Consider the following 13,043-nt stretch of genomic DNA (forward strand, 5'->3'; position numbering starts at 1 on the left):
CCTGTTTCATCGCCGGAACTACCTCTCCTCCATCTGCATTTTTGGCAGATCTGCGTTTTGTGGCTGGGTTGCTTGCCTTTTTTGCTTGAGGTTGCCAGCGCTGGCCCTTTTGGGCTCTTTCATCGTCGGAAAACTCCTCCAATCCACTTGCATTTTTTTGTGCCCCTTTTTTGGGGAGCACTTGCGTTTTCTAGGGCTGATGTACCAGCGTTTTCAGGTTGAGAGGGGGAGTGCTAGCCCATGCCCATTATGGAACTTGCAACCACCAACCTGGCTTGGCATCCGATGCCTTGCCGGCCCTAATCCTCTTCATTTCCATCAGTTTTCAGACATTATTCACTGCTGTTTTCTCTGTTTCGAGCCCACCCGGGGTTGCTACATTGATTCCCCACCCTCCCCTGACCCTTTGCACCGCTCCGGACCATTCTGGGAGCGTACGAGCATCGCTGGACAGCAGCGTTTTCATCACCTCGCAATTGCGTTTTTGGGTGGACAACAGCGACATGGCTTGTGTTTTTCACGTAGGATGAAGTTACCTCCTGCCGGGACACCATCCGATGCTGGTCCATGTGGTCTCTCAGTGTCACAAGACGGGCACCACGTGCCAATAGAAAACAACAGACTGAACAGACTTTTAGCACTTCAATAACAACTGAACTGAAAGAGAGCACACGCGACACGGAGTGGCGGAATTCCATCTCAGAGAGTATTGGCCCCAAACCTTGGCGCCCCTTTTAGTATTTCTTTATATTGCATCATCAAAGTACAAGCCGATACTCCATCCTCTCACCTTCGTCCAGAAGCATGCCAGAAAATGAGCCCATGGGGCCCAAAAGCAGTTTACATGAAAAGCCTTCAAACTCAAAAGCATCTGGTCCAAAAGCAATGCCCAAAAGCTGCCAGCGATTTACGAAAATCCGTACAATTGCCACGTCAGCAACGCAAACCGCGGAAATCCGGACAGGTTGCTACGTTAGCATGTCAACGCAATTTGTGGGCTGTCCGTACAATTGCCACATCATCAATTTCTACGCTGTCTTTTATGTGTGTGTGTGTGTGTGAGGATCCAACTTTATTTCAATTCCTTTATGTCACTTGGGCCCCATCGGACGGGGTCCCATAAGTTGGTAGGACTTCTTCTTCTGCTGTTGCTTGTTCTTCAGTGACTTGACACGTCTATAGTTTGTGACACTCAGTGACTGCTGTAGTACACGGTAGTTTCGACATTGGCTTAATCATCTACGGGTGTATGATCCTTGGGAGATCCATTCATTCCAGCCATCATTTCGCGGTTACGTACTCTTATGCACTCATCAGAGGAGTTCACACGAGATATGGCCATGCTCATGGCATATGGGATTCTGACATTCCTAGAGAAGACACCACCCACAGGTTCATTGCTTGGATCTACAGATTGGAGTGGGACTTCAGTGCTTTGGACTCTCTTGGAGAGTTTACCCGCAAGATGCGAGAGATCAGGCATTCCACGACTACATTCGGAGTCACCCAGAGCTTGGCTTGGATGGTAGTGCAGTTGCTCTTCTACACTCGTGATCATTTGGATTTCTACCTTCAGAGTTGCTTACACTCACCCTTAATAACCTTACAATAGACTTATCCCCCGACCTGGGCAGTAGGACACTCCCAACTCATTTACATTGAGAGCCACACCGAGATGCAGTTTGGTGGCGTTGTTGGTGTGGATTCTGTTTTGGTTGACATCGGAGGATTGGAGGCAGAAGATATAGGCAAGACGGCGCAGACAGATTGATCTGGCCTTTCCTCTTCTCAGAGAATCTTCACTGGACAAACTGCTAAGTCTGGCTTCCCTTCTTCTACAGGATGATCATGGTGCAGACAGCTTTGTCTGACCACCCCTCTTCTGAGAGGCCCTTCACAGCACAAACTGTTGAGTCTGGCTTTCCCCTCATCTTGGATCACCCTACCTACTGACAAGACACTATCCGGTGGTGGTCCATGCGGTCTCTCGGTGACTGCTGCAGCTTACAGTAGCTTCTACAGTGCAGACTGCTTAGTCTGGCTTTCCTTGATTCGGAGGACGTTTACGGGGCAAATTGCTACATCTGGCCTTCCTGGAGTTTTTCCACAGCTTAGCCACCTGGCCACACTTGGTTACAAGTTCAGGCATTGATAGGCTTCCGATCATTCTCACGACGGTTCCTGGGCTTCCCCATTTTGTCCAGACGGTTTGACTACAGACACCATAGATCCTACAGACAATACTCCGGCGAACTCCGCGAGTGTAGCAGCAGTCCGGGGTGTCCCGACCTCTGTTAGATCTCCATGGTAAAGTGCCGTCATGAGCAGTGTAGCAAACTGCTGTACTCCGCTGATACGAGGTGAAGATACTGCGTGAAGGTCCCGAACCGAGTGTGAAAAAGAACTCCTTGTCGTGAAAGAAGTGCCAATAGACCTGCAAGTGTCTGCCCAATAGGATTTGTGGTGTCTGTAGTTAAACCGTTTGGATAAAATGGGGAAGCCGAGGAACCATCATGAGAATGACCGGAAGCTTGTCACTGCATGAACCTGTAACCCAAGGTGGCCAGGTGGCTAAGCTGTGTAAAACTCCAGGAAGGCCAGATCGTAAACGTCCTCCGAAACAAGGAAAGCCAGACTAAACAGTCTGCACTGTAGAAGCTAAATCAGGATTTCTCCTTAGAGATGTATACAAGATTTCGTCCAGTATATCCTTTGGATTGTATGAGTTTTTGGTGATGCCATTTGGGCTCACTAATGCTCTTGCAATGTTCAATAAGATGATGGACCAGATTTTTCGAGAGCATAGGCAGCAGGCAGCATGTGGGCACATTTTTTGACGATATCTTTGCTTTCTCCAATTCCGAATAAGTGCAAGAAAGCGTCTGACACAAGTGTTTAAAGTGCTGAGCCCCGGTGTGCACGTGACATGTCACACGAGAGCAGGAGAAGAAATCGGTGGACAGCTTTCTTTGTGCATTGGCTACATGCTATAGGAAGAGATGGACCAAATTATGCGGGTAAGAGACAATAATTACCCGAGTCAGGTGAATCTCGAAGACAATGGGCAAGGCTGTAGGTGCCAACCTGGAGTGTCTAATTCCTGCTTACTCGTGATGAGTAAGGCAGTAGGTGCCAACCTGGAGTGTCTAATTCCTGCTTACTCGTGATGAGTGTCCATGGCAAGGGCATGGGCCGTAATTGGAACGTAAGCTAAAGAATCAGGATTTAAAGTGAAACCATCGGGAAACTCGATCTCCTCTCTCCTCTCTCCTCTCCCCCCCCCAAAAAAAAGAAAACAAACCCACCTACCCACAAAATCCTCTTCCTTCCCCTTTCCCCGCTTTTATCTGGGCGAAGTTTGTAAACATGGGCATGTTGGTTGCAATCTTGTCCCTCCATTTTGAAGCCACACAATCTAGTGCTCGTTACTTTAGTGCATGTTTTTTTTTTTCAAAAGTTTTTTTTTAAAATCTCCCTTTCATCCCTTGGTGAGTGCTTGTAGATAAATTTACTTGTTAATAGTCCTGTTAGACAGCTTTGTAAATACTGTAAATATTGTAAATACTGTAAATATTTGTGGAGGTAACTCATGTGGCACTTTGAATGATTAATTTAGTGTCCTGAAAAGTTATTTATTTCTTTTTCAAGGGGGAACATGGTAGATGCTTTTAGGATGCATATATTGCAAACCAAAGATTTGGGAACCTGCCCAGTAAGGCAAATTGGTGGCTGCTCCTTCCTGTACATGCGCATCAGCAATGTCTACATAGTTATTGTTGTCAGCAGCAATGCGAATGCAGCATGTGCATTGCGATTTGTGGTAGAGGTATGTCTTCAGACTTTATTTGAGACCTTGAAAACTTTCAACTGCTTGATTTTCCAATATTTCCTGATGCATATATGCTTTTAACCAGGCAGTGGCTCTTTTTAAGTCATATTTTGGGGGTGCATTTGACGAAGATGCAATTCGAAATAATTTTGTACTAATATACGAACTGTTGGATGGTATTATTGTGCTGCTTCATCATTGCCAATATATGTATAGAAAGTTCTGGAAATTTTGTTTTACATGATGGAAGTTTTGCAGAAATTATGGATTTTGGATATCCTCAGAACTTGTCTCCTGAAATTTTGAAACTGTACATCACACAAGAAGGCGTTCGCTCTCCTTTTTCTTCCAAGGTAGATGCGTTAATTCTTCGGCCAGCCATGACATACTCCAACTGCACACTCAACTCTTTGTGCATGGTTTATTATAATGTATTTCTGAAGCTTTCATTTGCTGAATATATTCTGTTCATATCTTAATCAAGCCACAAGATTCAAGACCTCCAGCAAATGCAACACTTCAAGTAACTGGAGCAGTAGGTTGGCGGCGAGAAGGTTTAGTTTACAAAAAGAATGAGGTATCTTGAGGTTATTTGTGTATGTATTAATGTCTATTAATTATAACTCACTCTGAGATTCTCAATGCTGCTTGTTGCAGGTTTTTCTTGACATTGTAGAAAGTGTAAATCTTCTAATGTCTTCCAAAGGTACTTTGGTCTCTTGATACTTGATCGCCCTTTTCTTGTTATATTTTTCAAAGCAAAAGTAAATTTTAAGGAAGCTTCACATTGATGAGAATCAATGCAAGCTTTCTCTACATGAAAATGTTTCGTTGAAATTGCCCGACTATAGTTTAGTGTAATCACTCAGTGTACGTCATCAACATTGTCTGTGTGCCCAATTGATTTGTTTGAAATTATGGTACACATCAATCCAGGAACATGAATTCAGTGAAATTTTACAAGTGAATTTGATTTATCGACGTATGAATGGCCAATGCTGTGTAAGCTGCTAACAATTTTTCGCAGGTTCCCTATCTGATTATCTTTCCTGTTCCTGAAGTGTTTATCCTTTCCATTCCTGTGACTATGAGCATATGGAGGGAGCGGTACATTTGCATTTGTATCATTGCAAGAGCAATGAAAGTATGGGGGAGATGAGAGTTGACTTGGAAAGCAGTGTCTCAGCCTTCCGTGGGGGGTGGGGTGGGGTGGGGGGGGGGGGTCTGACATATAAATTATTTAGATAGACACGAACACATACATTCTATATATTGGTGATAACGGTTAACATACGCGCTGACCTAGTGTGATTGCATGCCCATTTTTGAGTCTCCACTTAGGCTCATGTAAGCACGCTGCACCACACATCCAACCAGTTTGAGTCAACTCACTTGGTGTTCTTTCTGGTTTACTTTTTTTAACACACTTCTGAGCACACTGCATTGGTTTGTTAATTTACTCCGTGTTCTCTCTGATTTACTTTATTTAGACACACTTCTAAACATACTGCATAAGCTTGTTAGAATGGGGAAAAGAGTGACTCAATTGCATATGTCAGGACTTTTCAGAACGTGTATTCTATGACCTGTACTGTGCAGATTGCCACTCTTGGTGTTTCTCAAGTGCTAAAACTTTCATGTTTCTTGCCTGAACATTCATCAAATCTCGTACGCTCCTGTCATTAAGATATGCCAGTAAGATTAAGTAAGTGGTAATCATAAGGCTCCAAAGACTGTGTATGGAATGCTGGATTTTTTGGCTCCGGGAGAATCTTACCAAGAGGAAAGGCAACCATCTGCTGGTTGGAGAGGGACAGGTATACTGGCAAGACACTGTTGCAGGAGATCACATTGTAGGCAAAGTTTTCGTACGCGTGTGTTTGCCCAGCCGTACTTCTGTACTCGTCCGAGTACGGAAGCGTACGGAAAGTGATTCCGTACCCGACAAAAAATTTGGGGCAAAATTTTTTTGCCTAAAATTTTTTGGCCGCGCGAGTTGGGCTGCTGACTCTGTTATGCAGGCATTGCAGGGAGCGTGAGATTTGGGCACAAATCAGCGACCAGCCCATCCTCTCACCCTCTCTTGCTCACCTTCAAGCTTCTCCCGCGCCCACAAGCTAGTCTCTAAATTCTAATTTGTGAAGTTTCTATGGTTTTGTGTTTGTGTATAAAGTTTTAAACATGCTGTAGTATGTAGGCTTTTAAGCATCTTATGTAGTAGGCTATCTGACGCGTGTAATTTCCAGGTAGTTTGATCCGTACTTATTCCGTACTTCCGTACCCTTGTGCGTCCGACGTGTGGTTGACGTAGGGAAAAACTATGATCGTAGGCACATAGGGCTACTGGGAGCAGGAAATTATACAGGCAATTGGTTTGCTCTTCTGATGGATGTAGCCATGCTCCAGGGTCCCTCTTGCCAGAGGCTGAGGAAAGTTGATGACATTGCTGCATGCGGTCAGAACTCCTGGCAAATTTTTTACACAAGAGCAAATGCACTATTTTGGGCTCTAGACTATTGAAATAAGACTACTCTGATTATTTTAGTGACGAAGAATTTAAATTTTTGCAAGGGAACCATTGCAATTTTTCAGTATATTTGTTTAGTATTTATTGTTTTTTGAAGTGCAGACATTTTCTGAGTCATGTATCGAGCAAAGTACATGAGGGAGGTGAGTATGGAGATTATATCAGCTTCATGCTTGATGAGAGGCGAGGTTTGCAAGTTTACATTATAAAGATAGGAACTGGGTTCATTTAGGTTCTGGGATGAGATGATAGGTTTGGTGAGCTATCACCTCTATTTTGGATTATTACTGAATTTGTGGTCTTGGCCCACGCTTTACACAGCAACCTTCTTTAGTGTCTGGCATTGCTACGTGCGAGGTGGCAAACAAAAAAATGCAAAGGTACTTCAAAATCATTGGGTTTCTTGGGCACACGCCAAGTGAGGATGTCCTAGATTGCGCTTTTCGCATGTTCCACAATTTTGTCCTTGGTTGTGGTTTGACCACCGCAACTTTCAAGTTTTCCACCAACATAGTATGTTCCAAAGATGCTGTTGAACACTTCTATATTGCTGAGCAAGGCATATTCCCTTCATTTAATGTAAATTCTAACCAACTTGGATAGATGGTGTGCCTAGTCATTTGAGGGTTATCAAATGTTGAGTTTTGGTGGCTTGATGATGAGCGAGATGGTCTTGTCCTGAGAGTTTTTTAATGCATTGATTCAGGTACAGTCCTAAGATGTGATGCCACAGGAAAAATTCTCATGAAGTGTTTCCTATCTGGAATGCCGGACCTAAAGCTAGGTCTAAATGACAAGATAGGCTTGGAAAAGGAAGCTCAAATAAAAGCACGCCCTGCAAGAAGGTTCGTTCACTTGGTTGCTCAAGGTGTTACAATTTGTACCACGGTTAAAAACTGAGATATTAAATGTGATTTGCAGTGGGAAAACCATCGAACTGGATGATGTCACCTTCCATCAGTGTGTAAATCTTACGCGCTTCAATTCAGAAAAAACAGTTAGCTTTGTTCCACCAGATGGCGAATTTGAACTAATGAAGTAAGTCATCTTGAGCAACACTCGCTTCAATGATTGTCCTGTAAGTCAAGGGGCTCTTTATGATTTGTCCCTTCGTCAGGTTGTTTATTACATGTAACTTCAAATGTCTGCTAAATACCTGTGTCATAATACTGTTATTGCTACTTCAAGCAACCCAGTTCTCAGGAAAGGTTAATTGTTAAACTGAATATTCAGTTCTTGTCTTGTTTGTCAGAGCCAGGCTATTACTCTTTTTTGGCATGCCTCAAGTGTTGGTTCTTTGTATTCGAATTTGTTAAACTTGGTCCTCAATAGTCTTATTTATCCGATTGTGTGTGTTAATTGTTGGGGATGAGCTTTGTCCCATACTCCATTGGTGCTTTCATAAATTGGCTAGAAGGGAGGTCCCCAACACCTTAAGGTTTAAAGGTCTAGATGGTTAGTCACCAGTTATGGAAACCTTGCAGTTAAGTGTGCATGTGCAGGAAGAGTATTGGGACAGGGGACCTCCCGGGAAGTTGCTCCCCCATGTAACTTCAAGTGGTATTAGAGCTTCGTTGTAGTTGTTTCCACTCACATATTGAGGCCTATTGTGGGGGTGTGGCACTAACAAAACAGGTCCACCGTGTGTATACCCATCGTTCGCACTTGCATACCATGAATCAAAGAGAATTATGGCTGATGAATGCAAAGAGAACCACCATGATGTATATAAGAGAGCCATTGTAGTTGTAACTTGTAGCACTAAAGTAGAACCAGGCTGAGCCTAGGCCAACGACCCTAGAGGTGGGCCCACCGGTCTATACTCAAAAGGGAGGCTGAGCCTAGGCCAGCGGCTCGCTGGTATTGAGTTGCAGATTTCACCTCTGTGTCTCTCCCCCCCCTTGTGTTATCACATGCTATGTATGTTCTCCTCCGCTGCACACTCTGACACACCTTAAGTAGGAGAGAGTGTCATGTGCACATGGCTTTATGTATTGTAGGCGTGAGAAGGGAGGGTAGGGGCGAGGTAAAGAGGGTAAGGGCGAGAGGGGATTGGGTGGGGGTGAGAAGGGAGGGTAGGGGCGAAGGGGATTGGAGATGGGCCAATTGGAGAGGGTAGGGGCGAGGGGGATTGGGTAGGGACCAATTGGATAGGATAGGGGCGAGGGGGATTGGGTAGGGACCAATTGGATAGGATAGGGGCGAGGGGGATTGGGTAGAGACCAATTGGATAGGGTAGGGGCGAGGGGGATTGGGTAGGGATGAGAGGGGGAGGGTAGGGGCGAGGGAGGGGAGGGGAGGGGAGGGGAGGGGAAAGGGTGAGGGCATGGTCTAGGGGGAGGTGAGTAGGGACGAGAGGGGAATGAAGCATGGGTAGGGATTGAATGCCCGAAAGGTGCCACACTAAGCTGGAAGATGTTGAAGATGCCAATGCTGTTTATAACGAAAAACTAGACAAGGACACATAGGGAAAAGACAACCACCACCTTCGCAGTTCTAAAGCGCTGTAGGCTGCAGAGAATGACTAGAATGACAATAGAGATAAAGACAACATATTCTTCTTGTAACCGTCCTTTTGGAAGCTCGTCGAAGGGAAGCTCGTCGTATATAGAGGAGGGCTTTGGCACCGAGGAGGCTGAGGTGAAGGCTTGCACTGCCTCTATGACCGCCACACTGGATACTAGCTCGGGTGGCACTGTTGCTACTGGCTCAGAGGGACTTACTTGCTGGCTCAGGGGGCTTACTGGGTTCAGTGATAGTAGAAACATTGGAGGAAAATGTATCTTTAGGCAGAGATTGAATAGAGACCCCATAACAAGGCATAGACTTGGTAGTGTCCAACCACTGAAGCAGATCTTCGTCTGACCCGTTAGGTGGAGTAGGTTGTTCCAGCTCGGGGTTGGACTCGACTGACAAAGAACTATGATGAACTACTGGATCCATACCACCTTCAAGGAGAATGGGTTTCATTGGGGCTCCTGGAGTATTTATCCACATAGCATCATTCCCCCAATCATGAAGTGCTTTAGTGTGGCGCAGCCATGGTCTAATGATGAGCAAAGGAAACCCACCCTCAACCTGGGGAAGACGAACCACAACAAAGTCCAAGTCAAAGGTGAAGTCTTGTACCTGCAGAGGTACCTTGTCCACTATTCCCACTGGGTAGACTATCCTCTGGTCGGCCAATGTAACTGTGAAGGGAGCTAGGCGGGTCGGCTGCAGGCTCAAAGCCATCATAGTGAACTCAGGCATAAGATTGATGCTAGATCCCCCATCAACTATAACACCTGAAAATTTTTGCCCCCGAATAGACACAGTTAGATGGGGACTCTTGTAATCAGTGAGAGGGGCAGAGGGATATGAAATCATATAAGACTCAGAAGGTTGCATTGGTAGGTGCCCGCCAGAGGACCTTGCACTGGGGTAGAGAGATTGAATGACTGTGAGAGTGTCACTTTGAAGATTTTCATGCAGCTTGAGCATATCATACAGGGAGATTTGTTGAAAGGTGTTCTTCGGTATAATTTCTTCTGTATGCTTCTCACCTTTGGGCAAGACTTGCTTTGGGACCTTGAGCTGCTGCGAATCAGCTATTGCTTCCAAGAAGGCTCCATCAATGTGAGCACATGGAGGTTGGCCTGCTCTTAGCACTGATGAAGGGTATGTCAGTTGGGTCAGGTAGGCCAGGTTGTGGAAGTGGAGATGGACGAGATCGACCTGTTGGCAAGCTGAGACCAAGAGGTGCTCTTTGTGCTTGAGTAAGGACGCCAACAGGCTCCTCTACTTGTTGTGGCCTACTACATGAGTAGCAGGTGACGGCTGAGGGATGGTGTTCATTGCGATCAGATTGATCTTTGGGAATGTAAATTCTTGTTGGTTCTGAGTTGGGCTTGAAGACGAGGATGCCCTTTGCTTGGGACAATCCTTATTGTAGTGGTCCTTAGACTCAGGGCAATGATGGCAAAGAGAAGACCCTTCAGGTAAAGGACATTTGCTTTGGTAATGCCCAAATTCTCCGCATCTGTAGCATAAAATGGGCTGATTTGATGGACGAAACGGGGAATGAGGTGGTCTCTGCTCCTGTTACATGGAGTTGGAGGTTGAGGTGTAGAAGCTCTGAGGGGCTGAGGGAGCATTAGCATGATGAAAACTTTGAGACTGAAAAGTACTTGACATACCTTGGACAGCAGGTTTGATCCAAAGCCTCGTGATGTGTAGGCTTCTCCTGTCTAAGAGAGAAGGATTTCTCCTCCTGAAGAGCGCGGTGTAACTTTAGGGCTTCTTTTTCCCTGCGTAAAGAAGTCAAGGGGTCAGATGGACTGTCCACTAGTACAGAGGTAGTCTCTACTTGAGAAGAATGTGTGAACAGCTTCCTTGCTCCCTCTATCCTCGTTGCAAGAGCAACAAACTCCTTCAGATTGGCTTGAGGTCGGAGACTCCCTCTGAGTTTTTGTTGAGAAGTCTTAGGAAGAGCCTGCTCTACCCACTTCTTCACCATAAATTCACCTGGTTGCTGAGGAAGCTTGCGACGATGGACTTTGCTCTGGTCATGAGTTCTACAAAAGTCTCATTGCGCTGGAGCATTAGGTTGGCCAACTCATCCAGAACCTTCTCTTGGAAGTCCCCTGGTCTGAAAGCTTCACAGAATTGTTGTCTTAATGTAGTAAAGTGGTTTTCTGCAAACTGACTGTACCACTTGTTTGCAAAGCCATCCAAGGTGTATGCTAAGTAGGTGTCTTCTCGGTTGAGGCCACGACCTCTGCAGAGGGAAACAAACCTCCAAGCATGGTCGTCGGCATCCTCTGTGGAGAGCCCCTTGAAAGTCGGAAACTTAATATTCACCTTAGCTAGAACGCTTGTGAGCTCCTCCATGGCTGTCTATGCAAAACAAGCTCTTGGAGCTTTCTGTAACACAGGGGATGAGAACTTTATTGATGGGGGTGATTGGGGAGGTGTAGAATTGGCTGAGGGGGAAGGTAGGGGTAATGGGACTAGTGGACTTCTGCTTGGCACGAAGGGTTGACGCTTCCTGTGATAGTACTTCATAGGAATTAGTAGTGGGCTTTGTCGCTCTTTTGACTGCCTTGTATGTGTCATACAGTAACCTGAAGCCCACCCAAGCCTTGTCCACAAAGAACTGTAACTTACTGGACACTGGCCCAAACGCCACTAGACCAAGGCGAGCGACTGGACCACTTGACTAGACCTGGACGAGAGAGTACTAAACCAGGACGAGACACTAGACAAGCAGGTCTAGACTGTGAGGATTCTAGTTACTAATCCTTAATTAAGTACGTAAACTCATGATTAAGACTTAAGAAACTTGAACTGAACTGAGAGACAAGACTCAGGAGACTCTGTGTTTGATTGATTGGAACTGTGATACAAGGGCTCCTTATATAGGAGACGAGCAGGTACATATGAAAAGGTATGACCCTTCACGAAGAGACACATCCTTTAGGCGAATAGACACATCCATTCGATGAAAAGCCGCAACCATTGGTTGAAGGGGCATGACTAGTCGTCAAAAGGAGTGTGGCTGTTGGTGAAGAGGCATGACTTTAGAGCGAAGGTTTGTGACCATTGTCCTCCTGGGTTAGTCACACTTCGTATCTGCATCTGTAATGAATCAAGAAGAGTGTAACATTCCCTCCCATTTAAATTAAAAACCCGTGTTCAAATGAAAGTCATCCGCTTGTCAAAGAACTCTTGCAGAAGGTTAGGGTACTACTGCATGTCTTCATCAGTCTGCCAAGTGGAGTTTGACTCATCAAGATCCATCCACTTAACAAGAACTTCTATTGTGATCTTTCGTCATGTCTCTTTTTGACGAACATCAAGAATCTTCTCTGGAACAAGAATAATGTGTTCATCTTCGATTTTTGGCACATAAGAAGATAAGTTTGGAATAGGCGAATCTCCTTGTATGTACTGTTTGAGCCAAGAATGGAATGTTGGATGAAGTTTTCCCCGTGAGAGTGGAAGCTCCAACTTGTAATTGACAACTGAATACTTCTTGATTATCTTGAAAGGTCCATAGAAGCGAGGTCACAACTTTGGAAAGACCGCTTTCACAGTTTTGTAGCGATGTGGGGCTACATATAACAAGACCAAATCTCCTCGGAAATCTGCATGTCGCCGATGCTTATTGGCTTGCTTTTGGTATTTTTGTTGGACATGAACCAACTTGTCACGTACTTGAATAAGTACAACTTGCATTTCTTGAACCAACTGATCTGCTAGAGCTACTTTGTATTGAAGAAGAAAGTTTGTAGGTACAAGAGGAGTATGCCCATAAGCTGCTTGGAATGGAGTCATGCCAGTCACTGAATGGGTAGAGTTATTGTATGCGAACTCTAATATTCTTCCCATGACTCCAATCGAATTTGTATGTAATGTCGAAGCATTTCTTCCAAAATTTGATTCACTCTTTCTGTTTGACCATCACTTTGAGGATGGTATACTGAGCTGAATAACAAATTTGTACCAAGAGATTTGAAGAGAGATGTCCAAAAATGTCCTGTGAGTTTTGGATCTCTATTTGAAACAATAGACTTTGGTAACACATGTAATCTGAAAATGTGTTGCACAAATAATGTCGCAACGTCTGGGGCAGAAGTCGCCTTCTTGCAAGGAATAAAATGTGCCATCTTTGAAAACCGATCAACCACTACGAGAATCTGTGTG

The 13,043-nt window shown here is 45.0% G+C and overlaps 1 protein-coding gene across 1 annotated transcript in view; it reads left to right on the plus strand.

Annotated features, from left to right (window-relative positions):
• The window catches only part of LOC147427042 (Clathrin adaptor complexes medium subunit family protein), a 110,338-nt gene that overhangs the window by 62,895 nt on the left and 34,400 nt on the right, over positions 1-13,043 (plus strand). Inside the window, exons 2-8 of the mRNA XM_086498096.1 lie at positions 3,649-3,826; positions 3,915-4,005; positions 4,088-4,182; positions 4,314-4,406; positions 4,487-4,535; positions 7,063-7,201; positions 7,278-7,394. Of these exons, the coding sequence (XP_086354222.1) occupies positions 3,649-3,826; positions 3,915-4,005; positions 4,088-4,182; positions 4,314-4,406; positions 4,487-4,535; positions 7,063-7,201; positions 7,278-7,394 (762 nt within the window). The remainder of the gene's footprint in view (positions 1-3,648; positions 3,827-3,914; positions 4,006-4,087; positions 4,183-4,313; positions 4,407-4,486; positions 4,536-7,062; positions 7,202-7,277; positions 7,395-13,043) is intronic.

Source organism: Adiantum capillus-veneris, chromosome 24 (assembly GCF_014529385.1).
Source record: "Adiantum capillus-veneris isolate H3 chromosome 24, ASM1452938v2, whole genome shotgun sequence".
Lineage (NCBI taxonomy): Eukaryota > Viridiplantae > Streptophyta > Polypodiopsida > Polypodiales > Pteridaceae > Adiantum > Adiantum capillus-veneris.